Source organism: Odontesthes bonariensis, chromosome 21 (genome assembly GCF_027942865.1).
Source record: "Odontesthes bonariensis isolate fOdoBon6 chromosome 21, fOdoBon6.hap1, whole genome shotgun sequence".
NCBI classification, from domain to species: Eukaryota; Metazoa; Chordata; class Actinopteri; order Atheriniformes; family Atherinopsidae; genus Odontesthes; species Odontesthes bonariensis.
The window spans coordinates 22,700,407-22,728,405 of record NC_134526.1 but is presented as its reverse complement, the minus strand read 5'-3'; the positions used below and the strand labels follow the sequence as shown (position 1 = coordinate 22,728,405).

Sequence of the window (27,999 nt, the reverse complement as noted above, 5' to 3'; positions counted from 1 at the left end):
TACAGTTTCATCTGTTTATTGATTAACTATAAAATATTGACTTACTAAAACAATTTCAAAGAAACACAGATAAAACGTGGTTGCTGTCTGTAAAAAAAAAAAAAGAAGAAAAAAAAAAAAGAGTTCCTTACACAGAGTATAGGGTGACAGAATATATCTAATTTCACGTTTCTCTCTAAAATGTATTCTTTTTTCCATTTTTTACAAGATTAGACATGTGTATAAAGTATATTCTGATAGCTTTTTTTCTTCTTCCCCTCAACAGTGAAGGATCATTTACAAAACTTAGATGATTTTTCTATTTATTTTCAAAATAATCTTTTTTTTCTCCCTCTGTAACAGGACGAAAACGATACTGAAGGAACAGCAGACGAAGAACCAGCCTCCAGTCCACCTCTCTCTCTTTAGCTCTCCCTCTCCCAACTCTCTCTCTCTCTCTCTCTCTCTCTCTCTCTCTAGCAGCTAGCTCCAGGTGGCCCATCAGCATTATTTGCTGGAGAAGTGTGTATGATTGAAAAGAAAAGGGAAGCAAGGGGTAAAAAAAAAAAAAAAAGGAGAAAATAATCACAGCAAAAAGAAACATTTTTAACATACTGAAGTCAAATCCAAACGGTGATAAACACAACGCATACTTTAGACAGTCAGGCTCTTAAAACATACAATCAATGAAATAAGAGAGTCCAAGTGGGGGAAAAGTGTGTGTTTGTGTTGGACCCTGTTTGAAGGCCAGAGGCTGGGCTTTGGATGGGAGGGGGGCCAAATGGAGATTAGAAGGCAATAAAAACACACCTTAAAAGGTTACAAGGTCATGCAGGTGTGTACGTGAGTGTGTGTGTGTGTTTTTGTGGTATCAGGAGATAAGAAAGCGATGTCTTATCAGCCTTCCTTACCTCTGTCCACGACCACGCACACACACACACGAGCATACACTCGGAGAAAAGTGCTTCAGCAGCTCCAGGGGTAAACAAACATTCATAACGGGCACTTTAACTTGTTCACTCTGCAAACACCGGTGCGACCTGTGATCCACGACGCTCAGATACCGAACGGAGATCCATTTTGGCCGCCTGTCGCTCAAAAACGTTTGAACTTGGGGGGGCCGACACGGGAGCAGCGTGTTAAGGAAAATGTGGGGCTTTAAGCAGTTAAGCTTTTAATCATCTCAAAAAATATATATATCACATAGAGTCACTCTGTACCTGGTCAAACCACTTTAAATACTAACAGATTAGCAGCACATTATCAAACTTTTCTTTGCGGGGTGGCTGTCATTTCTATACGATCCACAAATGCACGTGGAAATGCTACTATGCCGGCAGGCGACTTTGTCGATTAACAAGAAAGCGCCGCGTTAACATCTTTGATCATTCTCAGAAACAAGGAAAAAAAAAAGAAAAGACAAATGTAGACAAACCAAAAGGTCTCAAGAGAGTAGAAAATATTAAACCTATTGAATATCAACAAGACAATCTTCAATCTCTGCAGCAAGGCAGAGCAAAGCAAAGAGAGGGCAACGTGGTTTATAGTCAGATATATACCATGTATACACAGTGTACCATAGGCTGTTTACATGCACTTTATACCCTGTATATAGATACTGATACATCTGATAGAGAGCCTATACACAATAATGTAAGGAAGGGGGCAAAGACAGGAGAATATCTGATTATTTCTGTGCATCGAAGGACACAGGGGACAAGGGGGGGTGGTGCAAATAAGAGAGGTTTGGCAAATCATCATCATAAGGCCTGTGAGAGTAAGGCTGCCCAAAACGCTCACTATCCTGAGCACGACATTCAACAGTCTCACCCTAAAAAAAAGAAGAAAAAAAAAGAACTAACTTACAAGCAGCTAAAAGGACCGACGGGGCGAATGTGTTCGAAGGGAAGCGGCTGCGCATCTGCGGGTGACACGTGGGGCTGGTCAGTGAAAGGGGGTTATTAAATACTCTGGAAAGACTTAATACAAGATTCCCAGGCACAGAGTCTCCTCATTCCAAAGTGCGCTCGCTCGGAAGGGGCGGTACGTGATCGCAGCGGGTGCAGATGACCTTCCACAAAGCAGCTGAGACAAACTGGAGCAGAGAACACAGCCGAACGCGGGACGTTTTCAAGGCTGTGACCGCTGCAGACGAAAAGGAGCGGGCGAGGCCAAACTGCAGAAGGTGAGTGTTAACACTGAATTATGTTGATGGAATCGGTGCCGACAGCTGCACGGAGGATATCAGAGCCTCCTGGACCGGCTGCAGTGTTTACAACCCTGAAAATAAAAGAAAAAAAATAAGGAAAATCCACCCACTGGGATTCCTATACTCGCCATAAATCTGCTTGCAAATAAAAAAAAAAAAAGTAAAAAAAAAAAAAAAGTCCTACATTTCCAACAATGCTGCCTGAAGGCACCATGTCACGTGGAAAAAAAGTGTCAAATCTGGTCAAAGCCCCGCCGACAGCAGCTGGTTTCATCTCAGTGTGTTTTTCCTTTAAAATAAGGAACTCCATTATTAAAATTAACAATGCTCTTCAACTACACAAGATTCCTTCCTTTCTTTCTTTCTTTATTTGCCTGAGCCTTTGAGGGAATCGCGCCTTTTAGTAGCACACGGACAGCTAGCCCAAGTTAGGATTGTCATGGGAGTCGAAGGGGGTTAAATAACAGGAAGATAAAACTTGGATTAAAAAAAAAAGTGTTTCTTTTTCTTTTTCTTTTAAGTGCTTTCTGTTGGGTAGTGATGGGAGGAGTCCGCCTCTCTTTCTGTGCATCCGGATGCGTCGTGCTGTTCTGTAGACACACTTATACTACTGTAACATGACTGTAACATCACCACGGCAACACCATAATCACAACATCACACCAGCGGCGTGCGTGTCTGCGTCCGTCCCGCCGGAGGGGGACGCGGACGGACCGACACAGGCGTCTCTCCTGCGTCATCATTCACAGTTCATTAAAGCTTCTCGGCTGTTTACCTCTTCAGGAGAAAAAAAAAAAAGTACTCTGACGTAAATCTATAACATGAAAATAAAACACTCATTTTCTTCTAGATACCTCTGTGTGTGTGTGTGTGTGTGTGTGTGTGTGTGTGTGTGTGTTACACTGGGTGAGTAATTACATTGCGTTTGTGCACATGTGAGCATACATACTGTACGTGTGCGGAGTATATTTACAAAGGAAAAAGGAAGCCGGAGTGCTCGTGGGCTCGTTCTGGAACTTTCCCGTGAACACCACCAGCAGAAGTCTGTGTGTGCAAATGCTTCAGGAGACCGGTTCCTTTTAATACTGTCTGTAGTGCCTCCCGTCTCTCCTCGGAGTTCTCCGTGGTGTCGGAGCGGTTTGGCTGTCCAAGATCCAACGGGAGTTGGAAAAAAATAAAAAATATATATATATATATATATATATATATATAACAACATTTGTTTGAAAAATCAGTGATTAGACCGCAGGTTGGGCTCGTCTTGTCGCGATTCGTTTTCCAGCAGCTCGGAGCGAGTCCCTGTGTTCAGTTTCAGCAAATGACCGGAACTCCGTCCGTGTTGAAGATCATGCCGGTCGTGGGTTCGTAGGTTCCGGCCAGGTAGTAGAGGTCCTCGCTGTCGGCGTAGCGGCGAGTGTGGGTCATCTGCTCGTACTCCTCCACACTCACCACCAGACACTTGTGACTGATGGTCTGCACGTCGTTCTCGTCGCTGTGGGACGACTGGTACAGGGCGCGCTGCGGCAGAGACACATCAGCCGTTTAATGCGACAGCTGCTGCTGCTTTATAGCAGTCGATGCTCTTTTGAGCCTCAAAACTAACAAAACTAACTGTAAAATAATGAAATAACAATGCAAATCCACATTTCAAATCTATTTGGCTGCAGCATTAAATGAACTCCTGAGGATCAGAGCTGAAGACAAAAAGATTTTCTTCTCACCTCCATGAAGTCTTTCCTCTGGATTGAAGAGTGAAGAGCTGCTGGCAAAGACTGACCGCACATCTGATCCCAGTTCTGAGGAGGAAACCAGCTTAACGTTAACGGGAAAGCTCGAAACCCTCCCCTGTCACCACCGCAGAGTGGAAACTCTTACCTTCTTGTCGGCAAGTTTCTTGCCGGGGTTGGTCTCTTCTGGATGATAGAACCAGTTGACCCTGACCACCATGTTGCTGCCCCAGGACTCCCACATGCTCTGGATGCGGCCGATGAAGGGCAGGTTGGGCCGGCCGGCGCTCAGAAACACGGCACAGTCCCCGATGCGGATCATCTCTCGGCCTCGCACTATGGCTTTATAGAAGAGCTTCTTGGCCTTGCCCTTCATACCGCGTCTCTGGAGAAAGTCAGAAAAGTGAAAGAGGTGGGATCTGGATGAACATCGTTTGATTGTTGATTATTTATTAATTTTTTCCGGTTTTTTTCTTCTCTCACCTGAGTGGGTTTCCCAAACCATTTCCAGAGCTGTCTGGCTGGAAGGAAAGCAGAAATTTTGGGTCTATTCTCCACACTGGGAAGCCTCTGACGTTTTGCAAGCTCCTTCGTCGTTGGAAGGTGGACCCCCTCTCTCCGCTTTGGTCTCCCCGCCTTCCCCTCTCCTCCGCTGGGCTTCGGTTTGGGAGGACGACCCCTCTGGCCGGAGCCCTTTCCGGTGGCTGGTTTGGCAGGTTTACCGGGAGAAGGAGCAGCAGCAGCTGGGGAGGTCAATGATGTAGGAGACTCCGAGCAAGGAGACAATTCTTCTTCCTCCACTTTTACTTCTACCTCCTTCTTGACCACCTCCTCATCCTCATCCTCCTCCTCCTCCTCCTCCTCTTCCTCTTCCTCCCCTTCCTCCCCTTCCTCCCCCTCCTCCTCCTCCTCCTCCTCCTCCTCCTCTTTGACATCTTCTTTAGGTTCATCTTCTGCCAGAGGTTTTTGGACGGGGCCTGGTGGAGGCGTAGGGGTCCTCTCTTCATCTGAACTGCAGGAGGAGTCGTCAGTTGACGAAGAGGATGACGAAGAGGATGACGATGATGAAGACGAGGATGAACCAGAGCAGGATGAAGAGGAGGAGGAGCAGCTTGAGGTGCATTTCTTCTTCTTCTTGATCTTCCCTTTCTCTCCTTCTTCCTCTGAATCTGAGCTGCTGCTACTCTGAGATTCTTCTTTCATCTTTCTCTCCTCCCTCTTCTCCACCTCCTTCCTTTCCTCCTTTTTAGCTTTGTCCTCCCTCATATCCTTCTCATGTCCTCTGACGCCACTACCACGGCTGTCCCCCTTGTCCTTAGCCAGCAGTGGTGCTTTGTAGGCGGACTCCTTTTCGGGCTGGCCGGTATCTCTGTCTGGAGCTCTCACTTTAGCCTTTAGCGGCTTCTGATTGGCTGTGGTTGTGGTGATGGGGGTGTGGTCTCGCCTCACGCCCCGGCTCTCTAGCAGCATCAGAGCTTTGGTCTTCTTAGTCTTTGGGGAGGTGACGCCCTCGTGGTCGAGCTTGACGAGGGGCTCCGCAGACAGAGACTTCCGTCTCACGTCACTTTGTCCAGAGCTGGGCTTGGGCCTGGAGATGATCCTCGACAGTTGGTCTGAGGCCATCTTCACTTTGGGCTTGGGAGCAGAAGTGGCTGACAGGGAAGATGATGGCCTCTGAGTCAGAGAAGAGCTGGGTTTGCCTGTAGACATCCTGGAGATGGGGCTGGGCAGGAGTCCAGAACTGTGGCTGGATCTGGACCCGCTGTGGTGTTCCGACGAGGGTTTGGTTTTGGGTGATAAAGCAGAGGAGGGTCTGGGCGTAGATGTAGCACTGGGCTTGGGTGCAGAAGAGGATGATGTGATGCTGGGCCTGGACACGGGCCTACTGGTGGTGGGACTGGCAGAGCTGCTACTCTCCCTCTCTCTGAGCTGGCTGTTGTATGAGCTGAGGTTGGGCTCGCTGTACAGATCCACAGTCAGGACCTTCCCATAGGTGGAGGGATACAGGGAGGGGGGAAGCGTCCGGGCCGATTTAGAAACAGGAGACTGCGCCAAACTGCTCTTCCTCGGCAATGGGCTGGGAAGCGTTGGGCTACTCGTGGGGGACGTGGCGGAGCTTTTGCGGCCTGGTTTCATCTGGGCTCCCATTGCCGGCCGGGATGCGGGCCGGTGCTTCTCCTGAGCAGTTTTCTGGACAGACGGGGTCCTGTCCTGGGTGGGCTTCGCAGGAGCTTGGGGTCTCTCAGAGGGCTGGGTGGAGCAGGGCTGAGGCTCAGCTTTCTCCCGAGCATCTGGATTCACAGAGCTCTCTGAGGAGAGGGGTGGGGTAAAAACAAAAACAAGTTAATTGAATAACTTACATTTTTGGCCAAAACACAGTGTAACTGGGTTTGTTGCTGACATTTTCATTGTGTGGCTTCATGATTTCTGTGGTCTGCAAGCCTCACATGCCGAGCAGGGAAGACAAATCGACAAGGAAACATTTCGAAGACGAAAGCATAAAATTCAAGAAGTGCTTAGCCAGTCAAAAGGCGGCCGGCGTCAGCAAATCAGACAAACAACATGCCGTATATCACAGTTTCACAGTACAAACAAACAGCTGTTTGAGCAAATTCAATAAACTGATAGAGATGACAGACATGGGGAGATAGAGGTTTTATGGTCAAAATTGATGCGGGTTTTGTTGGTGGAAAAAGTCGACTCATGAAAAGATGAGTCGGATTTCTTTTCTTATTTCAGCTCTGTAATTGGCTCTGTGATCAGATAAGATAAAAAGAATACAGCACCAAAATGCATGAAAGCTTCATTTCCTAATATTAATGACATACACAATGCTGCTAACTGGAACTGACAAAGAAAGGCGTTTTTTTTTTTTTCTCAAAATGGGATACACAGCGGATTGATGGGTTAGTAAAGGCAATCAGAAAGCAAAGCGATGATACCGAGCTCAAGCCGAACGGATACTGCTTTTAAACGGCCCAAACGTGGCCTTTATTCATTCACCTGGTTTGGGTTTGGGTTTGCGACCAGGTTTTCCTTTGGTCCTGGGTGTAGTCTCCTCCGGCTTTGTTCCCGCCTCTTTGCCCTCTTTGCTGCATTTGCGGACCCTCCTCCTGGAGGTGCTTGCCACAAGCAGCGCAGGGGACGGCTCCGCACCTGGACAGACCAACGGCCCATATTCTCTGTCAAACCAGGGATTCAAACTACATGCTTCTCACACTATGATCATGAGTGCGGGATATTTCTGTTGCTCAAGTAAAAAGCAAAACAACTTCAAATGCATGTATGCCGTGGGTACTTCATCTGCATTTTGTTTTCTTTTTTTTTTTGGGGGGGGGGGGGGGGGGGGCAGTTCTCAGGAAAGTTTTTTTTATTTTGTGTAAAGAAATGCGCTTTATGACATCTATACCTTCACTGTATTTGATGCAAACATTTGGAGCCTGAGCAAGACTTTAGTCAAAGAAAGAAGGAACAAAGATACACAAACACACGCAAGCAAAGCCCGCACACACCCACCAGCAGAAAGACCAGGTGTTTTAGTCACACTCCACTGGGAAAGTCAATTCAAATCTATGACTGACTGTGAAAGGGCAACAGGAGAAAAGTGGGACTGTGTCTGTATAGTGTGGGCATTTGCTCTTAAAATATTTCCGCTACTCAACCAGCCACAATTCAGCCAAGTGTGTGTGTGTGTGTGTGTGTGTGTGTGTGTCTGTTTCTCCTCACAGTGGATCTTGTAGTCTGGAGGCAGAAGTCTGATGTGGGACAGTGGGATGCGACCCGTGTCGCCGTCGTCAAACTCCACCGTGATAAGATCGTCATTCTCATCGATATCCGAACTTCCTGTTTTGGGCGGAAAAAAAAGAGAAAAACCCCACGTCAGCTTTGGACATTTAATTCTGATGCAGGTTTTTTTTTAAGGGTGAACAGCCCGATGGCGCAGCTTTTGTTTCTAATGTGTCAATAGCGAAGGGTGCTGCGTTACACAATGAGGGAGGTTTAAGAAAAGATTCCAGTGACAGTGCTGGGCGTGTGTTTTTTGTGCCATAGTCGCACCGTTGACAACCGTTCCGGGGTAAAGGCAGCGGTATTGCTGGCTCCAGTAGGCAGCGATGCGGGTGCCCTCTGGGAGATAACGTACAGATGGAGGCTTCACATCGATGATCTGTAAATACACAAAGAGGAGCTCTTACAAGTTGGCATAACATGGAGTCCACCACTGAGACATAATACAGGTGTGGCCTTTAAAATGTAAGCAAGTGATACAGGGCGCAGTTTGCTCACCGCCTCCTGTAGCAGTTGTTCCAAGCAATAGATGTGCGGTCGGTTGCCCCTCTCCCCCTCCACCACCACACTATATCTGCAGGGAGGAAATGTGGGAGAAAAGGGCAGGGGTCAAAAGTTTGAGGTCACTGCGCAGGGGCCTGTGGCTTTTAATGATACTGCTGGACAGTTCCCAGAATGGATGGTGTATTAGCCAGAGCCGCAGCAGAGTTCTTATCTGAGTTGTGACTGCTTTGATGTGTAACAGGCAGAGGAATGCGTGGTCTTTCACCAAATACAGCTGAAAGAGATCCGACGTGAAGCAAATGCCCACAAGAGTGCAGCCTCAGTTTGTTTGTTTCCCTTTAATTCAAACATTCTGGATCAGCTACATATTTCAAGTTTCCATCTCGCTTCGTGTTATCATCAGAAACACTTGTGTAAAGAAAGCAAGTGTGAAAGTGAGCTTGATTTTCTCATTTATATTGTCAGGAAAATGAATAAGCCTGTTTATCTCAAACCTGATACTGTCTCTTTAAGAGAATCGTTGAACGTACAATACAGCACCAAAGTCTTGATCCAACTAAAAAAAAAAAAGCAGCCACTGTCTAAAGAAATACTTTAAGAGAGCTTCAGAAAATCTGGAGACCATTTTGAGAGATTACACACGTGGCTCCTTGGAAGCAAAATATAAAGAAGTGAGGAATGTCTGCATGTCTGCTCATGTGAACTCACATATCGGGGGAGTGCACGGTGTTCACGTGCCCGGCATAAAGGAGCTGGTCGTCCATCGGTATCAAAACTCTGAGGCCGTCCACCAGAGAATCCTTATCCAACACGCACTGCACTGGAGCTGAACACAGCAAACATCAGGCCATCAATAGCTCTGCCATCATTATTTGATATGTAGCAGAGGCTTGTATATACGTGTGTGTGTGTGTGTGTCTTTGGATTCTGACCAGGGGTGGAAGTCCTCTCTGACACGCTGTTGCTTCGTGGTGGAAGGAGCTCGTCTTCACTAAAGCTGCTGTCTTGGTTCGGCTCGAAGTCTTCGTCTGCCGCCATGCTCTCCATCAGCCGGCTCACGGCGCCTCTGGAAGGCTGCGAGAGCACAACAAAAAATGTGTTTGCGACGAGAGAACTCAAAGCTTGCTTTTTGCCAAGAAAGCTCATTAAGTGAAATCAGTCTGGCGAGCTGCAAACCCGAGCTAACGGTTACTTTCTTGAGGCTTTTTCGGTTCCCGCATGCACATGTGTTTGCTGTTGCAGAGGAGCGAGTGCACTTTTCGGTCTCCAAACCAAGATTATTACTTTTCATGTCTTTAAAGACTTTGTAGCCAATTCATCATCATCATCATCATCATCATCCAACTGACCTCCCTGGCTTTGCTCCTGGCCTTTGGTTGGCTCTTGCGTGCTGGGCTCAGACTCAGAGGCGCAGGGCCGTCAGCGGGTGTGCTGCACAGGGCGGACGGGCTCGCGGGCAGAGGCGAGTCCTTCGGTTTCTTCTTCTGGTTTTCAAAAGTCACAGCACACAGAGATAAAAAAAAAACAAAAAAACATGCAGATGAATAAGTGACAGTACCCTGACTCTGCTGGACAGATTTAAATCTTTCCACACACATACACACACTGAGGCTGCAGTGCTGCCGGGCTGCCTGCAGTTGTCCTTTCTTGTCAACAACACGACACAGACAGCAGGGGAGTGCTGCAGTGACTGAAGTACTGAGAAACCCTGCTGGCACTCTGACACACACACTTAAACACACACACCCACAAATATGTCAAGAGAGAAAAAGGGATTTAGAGTTTGAAGGAGGAGGTGAGTAAAACAGTCAGAAAAGATTGGGAGGATGAATCAGGAAAGGAAAAAAGGCTCAAGGGTCAATGTTTTTTTGAGAATCCTCTCATCAAGCAGATGAATAATTGACATACTTTCACCACATCTTTCCCCTCTCGGCCGGGTGTAGTGGGTTTGGGTCTGGAGGTGGTCTTCGGGGTGAGAGGTGGGGCTGATCCGGAGGAGGAGGAAGAGGCGGACACAGACATCTGACTGGCTGACGTGGTGGCGTCGTGAAGGAAAATCCTTTCGCTGCGTCGACGGTTCCAGCCCTCGTCCTCGCTGAAGCCTCCGAAGCCGGAGGCGAGGTCGAAGCTGAACCTCCGCGGTGACCGAGATTTGGGGCGTGGTTTCGCCAGAGGCTTCCGTTTGACCGGCAGCACTTCGTCTCGCTTGGTGGGACTGGTTTGGTCCACGCGACGCGACACCGGCGGCAGGAGGGGGAGCTCAGGGGCGGAGCGCTTCCCGTGCAGCAGAGAGGGGAACTTCCTCAGCCTCAAGTCTGAGCCAGAGTCTGACCACTCACACTCTGAGGAACCTGAGCAGATATTCAAATGATGTAAAAAGGCTTTTCATCTCTCTCGCTCACACACACACAAACTCTACTTATGAACATGAAGACAGTAAAAGAGACAATACATAACTCGACCATTACATGCACCCTGATGCACCAAGTAGAAGCTGATCAACCACAAAAAAGCAGACTTATGTAGTTTAAAGACGAAGACCATAAGCATCTCATTTGTACTTCTATTTTGCAGAAACCCAAGCCAAACAGCTCATAGAGTCTGTTGTGTTTTACCCAGAGTGCTTTTCCTGCTGCAGTGTTTTCCATCATGAAGGAGGCTCAACGGGGCCGAGCTCACGGGGAGCGCGCACGCCGCGAACCTTGCCAGCAGACCCAGGCCGCTTTCCTCACATCCACCGTCGTCCGAGTCCGACTCGTCGACCTCTTCCTCCGAGCTTTCTGTGTCAGAGAGCAGACCGTCAGCTCAGAGACAAACATGGCCGCAGCGCGCGTCTGCGACAAACGTCACAACGCTTCATGTTGTTACTAACAACTGCTGTGCACCATTGAGAACACAAACAAACAAAATAATAAAAGATTGTCCCACGATTACAGGAAGTGGGATCTTAAAGCAACGATTTATCTACACATTCATACACTTCTTAACGTGTGGGATTTTGAGAAACAACAGTGGAGCAAGAGGAGGGACAGCGTCCAAACCACTGCAGGCTGCCGTCACATTGTAAAGCTGCATAAGAGAGCAGGGAAAAGCACACAAACACAGCGAGGCATACAGCTGGTTAGCTTCGTGTTGCAGGTAGTTAGCAGTTAGCTGCATGGCAAGAGACAAACAAGAGGAGCGTCTCCTCAGGGGTTAGTGTTAACAGAGAGCGTGGATGCACAGTACGTGATTCCGTGACAGCAGAACTTCATCGGTTTGGCAATTGATGTGAAAGGAGATCTGTAAGGTTACATTTACCACAAAGCTCAAAGGCTGAAGAGTCTGGGCGCCTCATGTTTAAGGCTCATGTTGATGTTTAAATCCTGCGTGTATTCTGTACTGTGAATCCACTGTGTGTTAACGGTAGCAGACAGACATTACAATAAGCAGGCACTGAGAGGACAGCCCTGTGAGGCCCCTTGGTATATTGCCCATGTGTGCTTTAAGTAACCATGGTTACTACCTCTGTTCCCTTAGAGCACAAAACGTCCTCCTTTAAAACTTTTACAAGCCATCGGGGGACGTGCAGTTGGGTAAGTGGGGGTAACCATGGCTATCACGGGAGAGCTTCAAATTGTGAGAAAAACAAAACAACAAAAAAAATTTAAAAGTTAATGTTCTGTATATGTGGTTCAATTTGTGCATAGTCCATGTTAGTGTTCAATGAAGAATAGAGGGAGGGGCACTTCCTACTTACAGAGCAGGTGACAGGGGTGTGGCCTCAGGCAGGGCAGGGCGGGGCAGCGCAGCGGCAAGAGCGCAGCCTAGCCTTAGCATAGCCTGGCCTTAGCACAGCCTAGCTCAAGCAAAGCCTTTGCCACAGCAGGTAGTGTTGGCTCAAGGCTGCGCTAGTCCTCGCCAAGCTTCTGTAATGTCGCAGTAGCAGCAGCACAAGCACATGGAACAGGCTGAGAGACACTCAAAGCATCATGGGTAGGAAAGGAGGGGGGCTTTGGAGGGGTCAGAGATGAGGAAAGGAGAGGAGGGTGGTGGGGGATTGGTGAGAGGACAGAGTGAGGTGTCTGAGAGAGCAGGGAAAAGGGTTATTTGAAGGTTTAGTACACACAGGAGGAGCTCTGTTGTCCAAATATCCCCCAAATCTAATCACCCTTGATTCATGTACCTCCACCCACAACAAACATGAAGCCACATCATCAATAAACAGTTAGTCTGATAGAAATGTAGCTAACTCAAAAAGAAAACAACTAGCATAGCAGATCTACTTATTTTATGATCTTCTAAAGTGACCAAGACAACAACCAATCTGTCCAATCAGGTTCAGCCCTGGGCGCTGAGCTAATCTTCTACTAACGTTCCAAATACACTTCCAACCTTTGCCAGGAGAACTACAGGGATATTTGACGAAGAGAGCACTCTAAGGGATATGTGAGGTGCAGTGGCAGCTGGACAGACGGACAGAAACGGACAAACGGATGAAGCGGACACAAAGACCACAGCACTTTGCAATCTGTACCAATCACATCAACACCTTTAATAAAGCTTGTAGGCACCAAACTGCGATACAACTTTGTGGAAAAAAAAAAAAAAAAAATCTCACAATTCACATACTTTTTGTACAAATGCTACAAAACAATTTGCAATCCAGGCAATAAAAAACTTCATAGAAATCGGTAAACTCTTAAAAAAACAACAAAAAAGATTTAAAAAGGAAAAAAAACAAACTAAACAAAAAAACTGCAACTTTTGAAGTGAAGCCAGCAGCGAGAGGTAGGTATCGTCAAGCTAAAGCACAGTCTGAAAACGGCTACTTCAGCACAAACGCATGTAAAAGACACAAGCTGTGAGGAGGCTCAGAGACACAGTTTTGTCTGACTCAACAGTAAACGGCTTGGAGCTGTAAGATTTGATCAGTAACCTTGGTCGAAGGAGTCGTCAGAGGAGCTGAGGCCCGCCTCCTCCAGCAGCAGGGATAAGTGCTTGTGTTTCTTCTTTTGAGACTTCTTACTGGACAGCAGGGACGTGGGAGCCGCGGCGGGCCGCCTCTTCCTGGTCAGGTTGCCGTGGGAACGCGTCGCTGAGAGAGGAGGCCAGCCCCCTCGGGCAGAACTGTGCTCCTCGGAGTCGGAGTCTGTTTGCGGAGAAAGTGCAGTAAATGATTCATGAGGCTGAGAGGATGAAAACAAAGAGTCAGACACAAAGAGGAGCTCTGCTTAACCTCAAATTTACAGCCTTACAAACACCTGCGAGGATTCCAGCACAATCAGCTTGAAAAACAATGAAGTGAAAACTCCGCATATCTAGCTGACAGGATGAGCTTGACCCGCTTAGCGTGCACAAGTAAAACCCCTCGCAGGAATTGGGAAATCAACACTTTTGGAGAAAAGAAAAAAAAGAGATATGACGCAAAACTCTTTAATTCAATAGTTGAACATTATGGCTTTGTACAACATACCTAAAAAAAAAAAGAAAAAAAAAGAAAAGAAAAGAAGGAGTTAATACGATGGCTCATTTTTGAGGATGATAATGCATCTTGCCACAGAGAAAAGGGTGTTCCTTTTCTTCAGGAAAGGCATCTAACTCAACGACGTGGCCAGCAAACAGTCTGGATCTGAATTTGATGGAAAGCTTATGGCGGGAATAACGAAAAAGAAAAGGCTCCATCCCGCACAGCTGGTCGGTCTGTCAGCAGCTGTGCAAGAAAGCTGGAACCTGGCCGATGAAGAATATTGGTCGTCATTAGTGAAGTCCTTGAGGAATTCAAGAATTTAGCTATCAAATCAAAGAGTTGTGCGTCATGTCTGTGATTTGCTTATTTTTTAACAAAAAAAAACAAAAACTGAATGAACATCATCCAACAAATGCTGGATTCCATTGTTTTTCTCGTTTAGCTGCACATCTCGCGAGGAGATGAAAAAAACAACAGTGTCCTAATCTACACGTCAGCCATGAGCTACAGCTTAGATGCAGAAAAACCACCAGGAAATGATATAAATATGACTTTCTCAATTATCTAGATAATCTACTGATTATAAAGAAGAAATCTGAAGTTGTCTGCTTGTGTCTCTGCAGCCTTCAGCTGAAAGCAAATAACTCAGAGAGCATTGATATTGGCTGAAATATTCTCACTGTTACGGTTAAGGTACTCACTGTTGGAGCAGCTGCTGAGCTCTGATCTCATGGGAGAGAACATTTCAGTCTCCTTCTGACCTTTCACCTTCCGGGAAATGTCTGAAGCTGAGGCTTTGCCGGCCATCTTGACTTTCCCTCCTTTAAGCGAGGGGTGGACGCCTCGCTCCTTCAGTCCGCTTTCAGCAGACTTGCCTTTCAACTTCTCGAATTTTGTGCTGGAGGCAAGCTTGCGAGATGCACCGAGAGAGCCGAGCTGCGAGAGCGACAGCGCTCTGTCGAGGTCTGAGGCCAGCTGCTCTTGCTCGCACATGTGGCCACGTTTCGCCTTGAGCGCCTAAGAAAAAGAAAAAGAAAACAGAAAAAGCGTGCCATTAGTTACTAAGAATGAATGGATGACACTTCTGCCAATGTTCAAACAGGCACGTCCAAGCGACCCACCTCCAGAGGGTGGCTGGTGGATGGCTCGTTCCAGCTCTTCTTCTTCTTTTTCTTCTTTTTCACCTTAAGCCCTCCATTTCCTGCCTCCGTCTCTTCTTCATCTCTGGACACACGGAACCTCTTCTTCTGCCCTTCCCCAGCTTCGGAGTCCTCCGAGTATTGCACGGTTCTGCCCACCCTGAGGGATGGAAATATTTACACGAGCTGAATGAGCGTACACAGAAACAGACACAAAGGCAACAAACGACTGGCTGAACAGGATCTGAACAATGAAAACTGAACACCTACTTTCCAGGCCTGCTGTCCAGTTTGGGAGGTGTGGCCAAGTGTTTCCTCTTCCTGGGCCTTCCTCGGCCCCGTCTGGTCAGACTCCTTCTCTCATCCTCCTGCTGCTGCCGCTCACTGAAATAGGATATCAAGAGAGTTAAAGTTGGAAATGCAACCTTTTTTTGAGGGCGTATCAGTAGCACCAGTGGGATTCATTCATCTCGTGTGTGGCTTATAAGATGAGTAGAACACAGCACTAACCGCTTGTCTCTGCGCCGCTGCAGCTTGCTCAGCTCTCTCTGCTTCTCCTTATACGTCTTCTGAAGCTCAGCCAGGCGAACGCGGTATTCAACTTCCACAGCATCCAACATATCCACAGACATTTTACTGTACAGCTGCTCAGAGACACGAGAGAAAGGGACAAAAAAAAAGAAAAGAAAAAAAAAAAAGTGAGAATTCTTCCCAAACTGACACAATCTTAATTTGTGGGTGTCATTTCTCTTTGTCTTACTGGCTCCTCCTTCCTCTGCCTCCAGCTGTACTTCTTGTTGGGGTCCAGTGTTCTTGGCAGATCAATGTGAGACTGTGTCTCTATGGCCTCCAACAGAATTTGTCTGCTTGCTTCAAGAAGACAGTCTAGACCCTCCAGTGTCAGATCTGAATTGGATGCACAGAATATTGTAACATTAGAGGGATATCAAGAGGAAAAAAAACAGCAGCATTTTTGGGTCATTAGTAGCAGCTTGCCTTGCTCCTGACTGATGTGCTCGATTTCCTGTTGGGCCATCTGGCTGAGCATGGCCATCCCCTCCAGTGCCACCATCTCCAGAGGCCCCGCGCTGCTGCAGCCTGAACCCACAGGGGGCAGTTCTACCTGTGATATGAGTGTCGGGGTGGGTGGGGTGCGGGGCCGGGCCTGGGCCATCTCACTGGCCGTTAGCAGGGCGAGCATCCCCCCCATGGGATCCTCTGAACTGATGACGAGCGGGAGTGGAGAGTTGGAGGCAGAAAGGGGACAGACCGGAGGTTCGCAGATAGTTTCTTTCCGGCTGGGAGAGAGCGATTTGATCAGTGTGTCGGGCTGTTCTGCTTCACACGCAGCGTTAGTCGTTTGTTCTACTGACAGACACATCTGAGACACTTCCTGCTTGTTTGAATCAGCAGTGATGACGGACGGATATTGTGTTCGGTCAGGCTCTTTGGTGACTTGTGGCTTAGGTTCAGCTTCTGAAGGTGGAGGGGGCGGGGCATATGCTGCCTGGCATGAGTAAGAAGACGCTTCCATTTTGATTGGACCTCCCTCCTTCTCTTCCTCTCGTACTTCCACCAGCCCCTCGTCTTGATGTGTCGGAGGGCTGGGGACACGCAGAGGTAGCGGTTGAGGTTGAGGCTTCGGGACTTGCCTGTCCACCTCTATATCTTGGGCGGCCCGGACGGGACTGCAGCTCTGCCGAAGAGGCCCGAGCGGTTCTGGAGTCATATCGAGCTGAGGCTGCTCCTCAATGGGTTCCTGTTTGAGGAAAGATCCCGTCTTTGATGCTTCTAGTTTCTGTGACTTAATATCTGTATCTAGAAGCCTCGAATGGCGGTGGGCTGAGGGCAAAGCGGCGCCTGAGGCAGGAGAGCGAGACCGATGTGCGTTTTCTGCTGGGGGTGCTGGGATGTGATACGAGGAGAAAGGTGAGCCATATGGAGCAGTGATGGATTGGTAAGGGTAGCCTGGAGGGAGATCTGTCGCAAAAAGAAAAGCAGAAATACAGATATTAGACTAATATATCAACATGGTGCACACAGGTCTGATTTGTCCTTTATTCAAAACATTCTGGTGAGCCCCAATATTCTAATGCATGATGCTGAAAATGTGTGGAAAACTTGGAGGCTCTGTTGACAAGATGGTGAGTAGCTGAGGACTGAATTTTCACTGGTTGGGGTCCACAACGCTCACCAGAGTATATTCCTTGAAAGGGTGCAGCGGCTGTTTTCTGCCCTTCTCTCGGCTCCCTGCGTCCCACCTCCACCTCCTCTGCCAACTCCTGTTTCGGCCGCCGTGGCGAGGATGGGGGTGGAGAGGCCGAGCGGGGAGAAGTCGGGTGAGGCAGGGGCTTCGGCGTGTGAGACCGGACTCTCTGGCCTCCCCCCTCTGACTTGAGGGCGGTCACCGGAGAGGCGATGGGAGGCAGCGGGGTTAGGGAGGACGTAGACGGGGTTGGCGACCGAGAGGAAGGGGGAGGTTTGCGGGGATGCAGGACGGGTGAGGGTAATGGGGAAGATATTGAGGAAGGTCGGGTTTTTGAGTCGGAGTTCCGCTTTTCTACTTTGTCTTCCATCTCTGGCCGGTGCTCGCTGGCCTTTAGACGCTCCTGGAACACAGCAGAGGAGACATTTCTGATGTAGGCACCGTTTATATATGGAGGTGACAGACTCAGTCACAGAGTATAAATATTGCTGTTGTGTGCACTTTATTTAGACTTCCTTAACTGCATTTTGAAAGTGTAGGATGTGGGCGTTTGCCTAATGTTTTTATATTTTGTGAAACCGAGAACTCAAATGCCCTCTTTCCCTCCGCATGGAGCGGCTTGACTTTTTTTTTTTTTCTGTTGGTAGTACTACCTTATCCAAGGTTCCAAGCAAGCCGAGCAAACATAGTCATGCTGTGTTTTATGTCCACTTACGACTAGCTGAGCGTTCCTCTGAAGCTCCAGGACCTGCACCGTGTGCTGCTGGATCATGAGGAGCTCCTGCTGCCGGAGCATCTGCTGCTGAGAGAGGAGCTGGAGCTGAGCTGCATGCTGCAGTGAGCTGCCTGTACCGTACACGCTCGACCACACTGGGGCCCCACGCTCCAGTAGATCCCCTCCTGCAGCATGACAGAGAGGGGCACGAGGAAGAGGAAACGTATAAGTCGGTTTAAATAATAAGAGCCCTGCTTTCCAATTGGAGAATGCTTTTTTTATTTCAGTTCATTTACTTCTAAAGAAGAAAAACAATCACGTTTTAAATGCATCATAATGCTGTGCTGTTTGCGCTGTAAGGCAGCAGAGAGAAAAAACAACAACTGGCACGTGGTCTATGATGCCATATGGACACTCGTTTGTTTCCAGTAAATACCAATGTCTGGTTTGAAATGAAAATGAAGCCGCTCGTATATTCTATACCGAGGACGCTTCCATTCATACTTTCGATTCCAAATGTACACAAGCGCACGCGGACATAGAGACAACAGCTTTCATACCGTAATGTGGCAGGTGTTCAGTAGGGATGACGATTAGCTGTCCAGACTGTGGGTCCCTGGCAAACTGGTAGGGAGGGGGCATGGAGCCTGGCAAAGAGGGTGGGTAGCCTGGGGGGAGGCTCTGGTGGAGTGATGAGGGACCCAGGCCTGAAAGGAAGAGGGAGAAGAAAAAAAAAGAAGAAGTGAAAAACCGGGACAGAAGTGGGGGAAAATGCACAATGAAAACAAGAGAATGATTCAGCTAAACTAAATCTAACATCTACCCAGCGTTTTCCTTCGTTCAGTATTCACACGCCCACAGGATAATTGAGCAACATCTAGGAGCATGCACGCTGCGTTTAGCTTCTTTTTCTGCCCTCAGTGTCTACACGTCGATGCTCTTAGGGAGCTCCGTATGAGCACGTCTCTCTGTCCCCTGCTTTCAGATGTTACATGCAAGCGTGCATGAGTATGTGATTATGTGCCTTGGAACTGTTATTTCTGGACAACGCGCATAAGAGAAGCAGGCCTGGAATGTCCTGCAAAGATCAGGAATGCCTGCGGCACCTGACCCCCGGAGCCTGCTGCTGGACGGACTCCACAGACGGACAACAACTGAAACATCCAAAACGGTGCATGTAGAATTTTGCAAGTTGGTTTTTCGACTCTGCTTTTGTTCGTGACAGTTCTAAAGGATCACCTCTATATATATCACCTCTCTTCTGTTATAAGTCCTAAAAGTCCTGAAATCCCTAAATGCATGCCTCACTTTGAAATCCGGCAAAGGCCTGAAGAGGAATGTAATGTCCAGTTTTGGGAAGATCTAAATATGTGTTCATACGTGCTCAGTCACTTCTACATCCATGTACCGTAAGGAGAGCTGGAGAGCCAGACTGGAGGGGCTCCAGGCCGGGGCATCCAGGGGTGAGAGGTCAGAGTTGAGGGGTCGGGAGGCCACCTCCCCGCCCCTGCCAGAGCAGCACCTCCCGTGACCATGAGGTTGGGGGTCATGAGACTGGGCGTCATCATACTGGGTGTCAAGCCGCTAGACAGAGGGGCAGGGTGCATCTGAGTAAACTCTGGCAGATTCTTGGACTCTCTGGGAAGAGATAAGAAATACTGCCCTTAAAAGTACATCTCATGAGCAAAGATATACGTCCTTGTCTTAATTTTGCCACTATGATGCTTTGAAACTGGATTATTTAGATTATTTATTGTTAGAGTTAATGATGACAGTTTTATACAGAATTTCATCCACCTCCCTCCCTCACCTGATCACTTTCTCTTGCTCCCGATCCAGCCGGCCAGCCAGCAGTCTGTCATCATGATGGCGAGCGCGGTCCTCCCCTCGATCCTCGTCTATGACGGTTTCAGGCAGAGGCAGAAAGAACACCATTAGATATGGACGTTTAGTGGCTGCATTGCCAAAAGCTTCTGGAGGGTTTAAACACAACCCTGAGATACACTTAAGAAAAGACCATGAGAGAACACTTGGAGAGTATGAGATGTGAGAACCAATGTTGTAAGATATGTGGTGAGGATAGAAAGAGAACAGAAAAGAGGACATGTGGAAAAGACGAAGTAGCAGCTATATAATAGTGACATGACTCAGCCTGTCTAAGCAAGCGGAGAGGTTGGAAGATGTTAAGCTTAAGCCTCAACACAAAAAACAAGCGCTTCCTGTACAAACAGAAATGGAGTGGCAGTTGCAGCTCCTCCTGCCTGCTCTAATCAATTAATAATCTAGAGCCACATGAGATGTGTGAACATGCCACCACTCCCCAACTCCTCGGGCTCATCCTGCTTATTATGAGGGCCGGCCAACGGCTGAAGACAGCTATGGAGCGTAAGAGAGAAGAAAAAAAAGAAAGAAAGACAGCGTTGCTCAACCGTGACATCCAGAATAAACATGAGGCTCTCCACCTCCTACTCTCTCCTGTGAACCCTTCACTGTCTCATCAGTGCAGACTGAAAGTCCCTGAACAGCAAAGCGGTTTAATACATGTGTGCCGAACCCCTCGAGTCTCGTTTGTGTGCGGGTGTGTATAAACACACACACACACACACACACACACACACACACACACACATATATATGGTTTTATGGTAAGGGGTAGGCTTTCAGTTGAGATGGCTATGGTTAGGGTAAGAGAGTGAGAGAGAGAGAGAGTGTGTGTGTGTGTGTGTGTGTGTGTGTGTGTGTGAGAGAGACGCCTGAAAAAGGGACAGGATACTTTAACAATCTCTGATACACTCTGAGGCAAAGGTTTCTGTTACCAAGGTTACAGCAAGTCTGTCCCACATTCTTTCCTCTGCATCAGAAAGCCAGCAATTAGCACTGCACGCCCCATCTTCTTCTTCTTTATCACCACTCCTCATCAATGGTCCTCCCTCCATCTCTCACCTTCTTCTCTCTTCTTTACTTCCCGATGAACATCTGTCTTCCCACCCATCGACCTATTGATCTACGCCCATCTCTCTTGTTGTTGGACCATCCCCTCTTTGCCTCGTTTCCTTCCATCGATGCATCCATCCATTTGTGTTTCCAGTGTGGAGCTGTTTATCTACTTCTCTTCTTAATGTGAGGACTTGCCGCTATTAGACCACGCACTCTGCTCACGTCAGTAAATGCTAAAATGCCCCTAACAGGGATGCATGTGCATGCAAACCCACAAACATCTACAATAACTTGGAAACACAATTACTCATATGCATACACACACAGTCAATTAAGATTGGTCCATTGCTTAGCAAAACACCCATAGTCCTATTGTGATTCAAGGCTTGTTTGTAGCTTTTAGCCGCACTCTGTAATGACATGTTTAATGCAGAGGGGTTGGATGTGGGGGTGCGGAGTAGGCGGAGCTGAAGAAAAAGAGTGGAGAAAAAGCAGGGGGCCTGAGGTGGGACAAGGAGTGAGTGCCTCTACAAAGCCCTCCTCAGAAAGGAAGGAAGGGTGGGGAAGCAGAGAGACATTCAACTGAATGAAAAGAGCAAAAGACGGCAAGGGAGGCTGAATTGTGGGAGGACAGAAAGAGCTCAATGACAGCAGAAAAAAGGGGAACGACAGAGAGATTGAGCAGGGGCATTAGAACTGAGTGACCTTGATGTCCATGAACAGAGTGCATTACTGCAGGGGTTGCTATGCAGCACAGAGAGCCAGGAGAGTCGTCTAAAGGAGCCTTTCATCAAAACACACCCCGTGATATAATTAGTAATTTGTGGTAAAAGTTGTCTTTTTTCTTATTCTTAACAATTCAGATCACGCTACATGCTTCAACACCTCAATGTGTAACAGGAGCAGAGGAAATGGGACTTTGATGCGAAAGGAAATGAATCCTTCATTATTCACGGAAACTAAAATGAGGAATCATTTGCTTTTGGTTTATTACACTAAGGGGATGTACATTCCCTGCAGTGCGATTCTGAGAGAAACCACAGCAGAGAGCTGAAAGCAGAAGCTGGAGAAATTACGTGTTAAATATACTTGATTTCACTTGCTAGAAGCTATAAAATACTTTTCAGTCATGTCACTGAATTCCACAGAGTGATTCCTGCGAGCATTCTGCTCATACTGCATGTCCAAAGAAAGGAAAGATGCAAAAACTACTTGTGTCTTAGATATTCACAACGCAGACTTAATGAATGGTTACAGCTTCATTTGTGTGTCTATCGCTCTCCTCCCGGCGAAGCAAACAGAATGTGCAACAACATCGTGGGTCTTAAAGGATGAGGAGTTCAACACTGTGGCAGACTGAGTAAAGAACATCATTACCTTTAATTGTTGTTTGGAGCAGTGGCCTCTGTGCGTCTGAGGTTCCGCTGGTTTGTTTGCTGGTGCTCCCGCTGTCTCTCTGGCGAGCCACAGCTACAGCAATCCCGACCGGGGGGTGGCGCACCTCGCCCTCCCCCTCCCGGCCAAACGAGCGGGCGCTGTCAGGCCGCTCCTGTTCTCTCTTCAGCTGAGGAGGCATCCTCATCACTCCCGAACTACCCGACCCGATTGCAAGCCTTTCCCTGTCTTTATCCCTCTCTCTTTCCCGCTCCCTTTCTTTTTCCCTCTCCCTCTCAGAGGCCGTCCCAATGTTACCCAGACCGCCAAAAGGCCCTCGCCCTTCAGCGCTGTGCCTGGAGGAAGCGGGACCTTCAGCAGCAAAGTTTCCGCTGTATTTGATCAGACTCTGCATGGCTGAAACCTCTGTGGAGTCTGGACCAACTCCTCCGCCTCGTTCTCCACCAGCGGATGCTCCCACCAGTGACTCGCCAGGTCTGTAGAGCACCGGGGGGGCCAGGTAGCGTCTTTGACTCCCCTCCTCATCTGTACGCCCGTGTTGGGAGGGTTGCGTTTGGGGGGACTGACTGTGGGAAGATTGTGAGCTGTTGGGTCGATGGGCCGTGTGAGGGGAACTGGACTTTTGTGTGTGTGCTGACTGGCTGTGGGGAGAGGACAGTGTGTGTCCGTGTTGGGCTGCAAGTGCAGCCATGTGATTTGTGGCATAGTTAGCCAACGGGCTTATGGCATTCCATTTAGGCTCCGCCCCCGTTCGCTCCATGCCAATTCGGATCGAATGTTTCGAGACGTCCCTGGCCTCCGGGCTGAACTGTGATTGACTTGAAGAGAGAGAGTCCTGACCTCGTTTACCATAAGAGCCATTTGAACAAATGACAGAACCCTCCTCTCTTTGATTGTTTAAGTCGCCAGACTGCGAGAGCCGAGGGTGTTCTCTGAGACTTTTCTCATGAAACCTGTAGCTCTCCTTCTCTCGGTCTCTGTCAAACTCTCTGTCTCTTTCCCGCTCTCTTTCTCTGTCTCTGTGTTTGTTGTCGCGGGCCTGCGAGGCGATCTGGATGGGCCCAGCCCGCTCGTCGTAAACCTCCACAGAAGGCACATATGTAGGTGCGCTGACTCGCTGCTCTCTGATAGGCTCTCTGGGTGCGGAGAGGTGGGGAAGACCAGCAGTGGACGGCTGGAGAGCAGGGGGTAGGACGTAGGAGATGTGGAGGGTCCCGGCCGATGTGGCCACAGACTCGTTCCTCCTCTGCCGATCTGAGTGAGAGTTCGAGTTATTCGAATTAGCATTGGAGTTGTGATTGTGGTGGGAACGAGAGCCGCCCTCCTCGTCCCGGCTCCCTCGGTCCATTTCTGCTCCGTGAAGCCTGCCTGCAACTCCACCCCCACCAGGAGGGAAGGAGGGCTGTGGTGGGGACAGTCTGGATCTGGGCTCTATCGTGGAGGGCTGGGAGTGTGACTTTTGCTGGTGAGGATGAAAGGACCAACAATCTCGGACTCTGTCTGCATCCCGGTCCTTGTCTTTTTCTCGTTCCCGGTCTCTGCCCATCCTGCGGTCCTCCTCGCTCCTTCCATCCTGCGTCAGGTCAACCACGCTGTGCGGCCGCAGCTCCTCACGCAAGCGCTCCCGTTCTCGCTCCCGATACAGTCTGTCCCTACCCCCATCCCGGGACATCCTCTGCGGGGGTGTGGAGCTGGACGGGTTGGTCACTGGTGCAGATGGGGGATGGAGAGGCGACTGGCTCAAGGAAGAAGACAGGAAGTATCCCTCTGAAACAAACAAACAAACTCCTTATGTAAGCACAAAGTCTTGAAACAGATGTGGCCGACCGACAGCATATCAGCCCACTGCAGACACAGGTGAACTTCAGAAATATTTATGCATTAGCTTCTCTACTTCCATCTCAAAGGACAGGTGAAATTTGTATGGTAAATTCTTCCACTTCTATTCATGATTGTTGTTAGAGACAACGACTGACCTTTATGAGCGTCGTAGAGGGGGTGCTGAGAGAGCGAGGGAGGCTCCAGGTGCCCAAGGGACAAGTAGGGGCTGGAGTACAGGCTGCTGGGGAGCGGAGGATAGCCTGGAGACAAAGAAAAATGACTGTTTCAGTCATTTTCTTTCATAGTTTTTCCTGCAGAATTGCTTGATAAGATGTTAAGACATCCCACTCATCTCCTCCTTTTCTAATCTTTGGCTAGTTGTGGTTCAAACATAATCAGACCTGCTGCACATTCAGCTTTTGTTCTGTTGCAGAACGCTGTTTTTTTGGAGTGTGGTCCAGCTTAGAAGTGATAAACTTTTGATGTCCGTTCAGATGTGGATCTAGTTCTCACACACAAGCGCTGGAGAGAATTCGGTCCGCACTTTCTCCACAGCTGCCGTTCCCACATGCTTCTCACTAAGTAGCTGGCTGGGTTAATCTCTGCAAGAAGTCGGGAGCGAGTGTCGCTCATTTACACTCCGACATGTCGTCCCCGAGGAACATGTGCGGAAAATGTAAATCTGGAAAATGCAATGCATGTGTGGAAATGGCTTTTGACTGCATTGATTGATGATTCGAGCACATTTTAAGTTTTGAATTATTTTTCTGTATAAAGTGCTACAGCTGACCTCGTGTCACCTGCGAGTGTTCATGAATCAGCCAGGCGTGTGGAGCCCGAGTCTGCCCGTCAGCCAGCTGCTGCTCTCAGAGACCAGTTCTTAATATAGACCAGTAGTTTCCAAACTTTTTCTGGCAAGGCATCCTTCACAAAAGAAAAAGTCCCTGCCACCACGAGAAGTTTTTTCTTTCTTTTTCTAAACAGTCATTAACTAGGTCTAAATTTACACGCGCAGCACTATTCCAACTATTCAAAATCAGACAAGAACTTAAAACTTTTCATGACTTGCATATAGGATATTCCACTGACATTTCCCTTTATAAGTTTGAGGGTTTAGTCCAATTACTGTCCATGACCACATTACGGCCCCCCGACACTGTCTGTGCTCATTCAGAGCCTTAATTCATTTCACATCCCTTAAAAGACTTACTTTGGTTTCTTCCTCACCGCAAAATCTTGAATGCTTTTTTTTCCCCCAGCAGCAGCAAAAGCTCCAGTAAGACATAATAATGCAAGTACGATCAGCATATCCACACAAAAACTGCAGAGCTGCAATTCAACCCATACTCACACCAAATATTCATATACCCTTATTCAGGTTCAGGTCATCAGAAAATGCTGTTTATCTGGCAGTGTTTTATTCAGAAAGGGGGTTTTAATTGGATCATTATGAACAAAATTGCAGTGCATGTAGATGTTTCCACTAGTTTAATATTATAATAATAGCGCAATAGTATGAAGAACATCTTATTTATTTTTCCTGCATCATATAAATACGTCTTTTGCCCCCCCCATCAAAAAACAATAAAAATCTACCCTATGCCACTCCCCCACAGGATGCTGTTAGCCCAAAGTTGAAGGAAAAAGACAAAAAGAAGAGGTGTGACATTCTTTATTCCAACACGAGCCCCGCCGTGAGGCATTAAAGAAGCAGCACAAAGCGCCAGGCAGCAGAGCCGAGTATAAACTGGTCTCGCCCACAAATTGGAAAGTCCGAAATGGGCTCTTAGCTGCTGCCCGGAAATATCTCCAGCTTTTAGAAACTTTATCTGCTATTGAAGCCAACCGCCAAGTATTAAGAATCTCTTTGAGGCTGGGAAGGATTCCATTCATATCAGAGCAAGTGAGATCATTGGCTTCTTTATCCAGCAGCGAGGTTTTAGCTCCTTTAGCTTCAGATACCGAAGCGTCAGTTAGAGCTAAACTTTAATCAAGTGTCGAAGTCCGTGCATCCTTTATCCCTTCTTTTTTATCCAAGTAGAAAGTCAAACACGGTGTGTGTAATTGAATGCATTTACATCTCTAACATAGCGTTTCCTTATTTATCATTAACTGAAGTGTGGCGGGAGATTTACTGACACTTCAAAAAGCCTCTCAACTCCTTTAAAAATCGTTAATCCGACCATTATATCTTGTTTATGGAGCTGTCCCCTTGAACAGTCCTTGAATTAAGGAAATTCAAGACAAAATCTTAAAAACAAAACAAACCAATCACATACAATCTGATTTGCTGTGTTTGGAAAGCGGTGAACAAGATTTGTGTCATTGAGGCGATGCAATCGCTTTGAAAAGAAATCTTAAAATGGAATCTGTTTGTCCTTGTCCCTTTACCGTTCCAACACGCACTGTGGGATGCTTCTCCTATCTGACCTTCCACTCCGGGGAAATTTGATAAGGAGTCACAAAAGGACACGAGGGAATGGGGATAGAACCACGATTCAATCACTCACCCAAAAAGCCTGAGGAGGCAGAGAGGTCCAAAGAGAGGACACTTTGTGTGTCTAACTATGTTCGTGAGCTTTGTCGGTAGAAAATGCAGTGGAGAAGTGGAGCAGGGCGGCGAGAGAGAGGCAGGGAGAGTAAGTGCACAGTGGGACCGAGAAGGAAGAAGGAGAAAAGAGAAAGTGGAAGCTGGATTACAGCAACAAATAACAAGTGCAACTAAAGGACTGGGTCGAGGACAGAGAATGTGAGACACATTTAGGACAAGGCTGGGGAGCAGAGCTTGTAGTCGTGACACAGAAATGAAATGGGATCCCACTGGTGAAAGAAGTGAGAAACAGAAGAAGAACAAGCCTTCTGGGAATTGGACAGGCGCAGACTGCGAGAAGCGGCGTGAAAACGCAACGCCGCTCGCATCTATGAATTATGTATCGACACAGAAAAGGAACAGAGAAACGCAAATGTTTGTTGGGGTTATTTACCTTCGTGAGCGTGCGATGCCCAGAGCTGAGCCATCTGCAGCCCGCTGGCGTTGGCCGATCTGTACGTGGAGTCAGAGGCCAGGGGGGAGGGTCCTGGATAACCTGACAGGAAGGGACTGGAGCCTGCCGGGAAGGCATCGCCTGGAAGAAAGAACAAAGACCGTCAGTCACCCTCAAAACCACCAAAACCCAGCTGGAAAACAACATGGATCGATTTTTATACTGTACAAGATCATGCTTTTATGTGTGAGTGTTTGGGTGTAGGGAGCTCAATCAATATGTGCTGATGTTTCTATGCCGAAGCAGTCTGTCGTAATCACATTATTACTGAGCAGCCTTCCACTCCATCTCAACATCACAGACCACAGACAGACTGAACTCAGATGAGGAGAACTCAGAGTTAATGTAACAGAAGACTAAAAACCACAATCATCTCAACAAGAATGGAACCACGTGGGACCAGGTGGAGGGGACCTGCTCCTCTGGGAGCAAGGGATTTAATGGGGTGTAGTGTTTGATCCAACTTTAAACGGCAGACACAGATCAGACGTGTCTCCGCATCTGAAATTCAATCAGGCAGCTCCTTTTAGACAATTTATCCCAACTTATGAAAAGCAGGCCTGCGTTTTGTTTTGTGTAACCAGCAGGCCCAAACATGACAAAGAGGAAGCAGATCCTCCGATCTGAGGGCTCAAAACATATTTGTTGTTGCTTCAATATTGGCAGAAACAACAGCCTGATTCATAGTCAACTTTAATGTAAATCAAACAACAACCGCAGATGTAAAAAGTTAGGACCGTTTCTTTCTCTTTTTTTGCCAAATAAAAAGGTACAGACTGTTGTGGTCAGAGATGAATGGGGCTGAAGTGAATAAGCTTCGACAGATAAACGCTCTTCAAAGCATGTGCACTCCGCTCCACTCACCATTAAAACCGTCTCCAGCACTGAAACATCGACCGGGCGAATCCTCGTAAAACATTTCCGTATCTCAACATGATACGGTTATCGACTGCTTTAATCCGACTCCACCCTCTTCGTGTTTGCAGTCCAACCAAACTTTCAACCTTTGAACCACTGCTGCCTCTTCCAATCACAACCTCCGAGTGGTTGGAAAAGGCTTCATGTGTAGCTCAGGTCAATCCCCACCA

At 47.8% G+C, this 27,999-nt stretch overlaps 1 protein-coding gene across 1 annotated transcript; it reads right to left on the bottom strand.

The window, feature by feature from the left end:
* Positions 1-27,830, bottom strand: tnrc18 (trinucleotide repeat containing 18). The gene is made up of 29 exons (XM_075453135.1): positions 27,776-27,830; positions 26,852-26,992; positions 24,023-24,127; positions 22,029-23,813; positions 19,525-19,612; positions 19,123-19,352; positions 18,275-18,421; positions 17,715-17,899; positions 16,988-17,402; positions 15,790-16,773; positions 15,554-15,699; positions 15,304-15,437; positions 15,064-15,177; positions 14,776-14,953; positions 14,356-14,671; positions 13,124-13,336; positions 10,821-10,985; positions 10,114-10,556; positions 9,555-9,689; positions 9,138-9,279; positions 8,914-9,031; positions 8,200-8,275; positions 7,972-8,080; positions 7,642-7,758; positions 6,919-7,071; positions 4,399-6,224; positions 4,064-4,300; positions 3,910-3,984; positions 1-3,706 (listed from the first exon to the last, which is right to left on the bottom strand). The coding sequence occupies exons 1-29, from the start codon at positions 27,828-27,830 to the stop codon at positions 3,500-3,502; spliced, it is 9,039 nt and encodes a 3,012-aa protein (XP_075309250.1). The 3' UTR covers positions 1-3,499.
* Between the last annotated feature and the right edge of the window lie 169 nt (positions 27,831-27,999).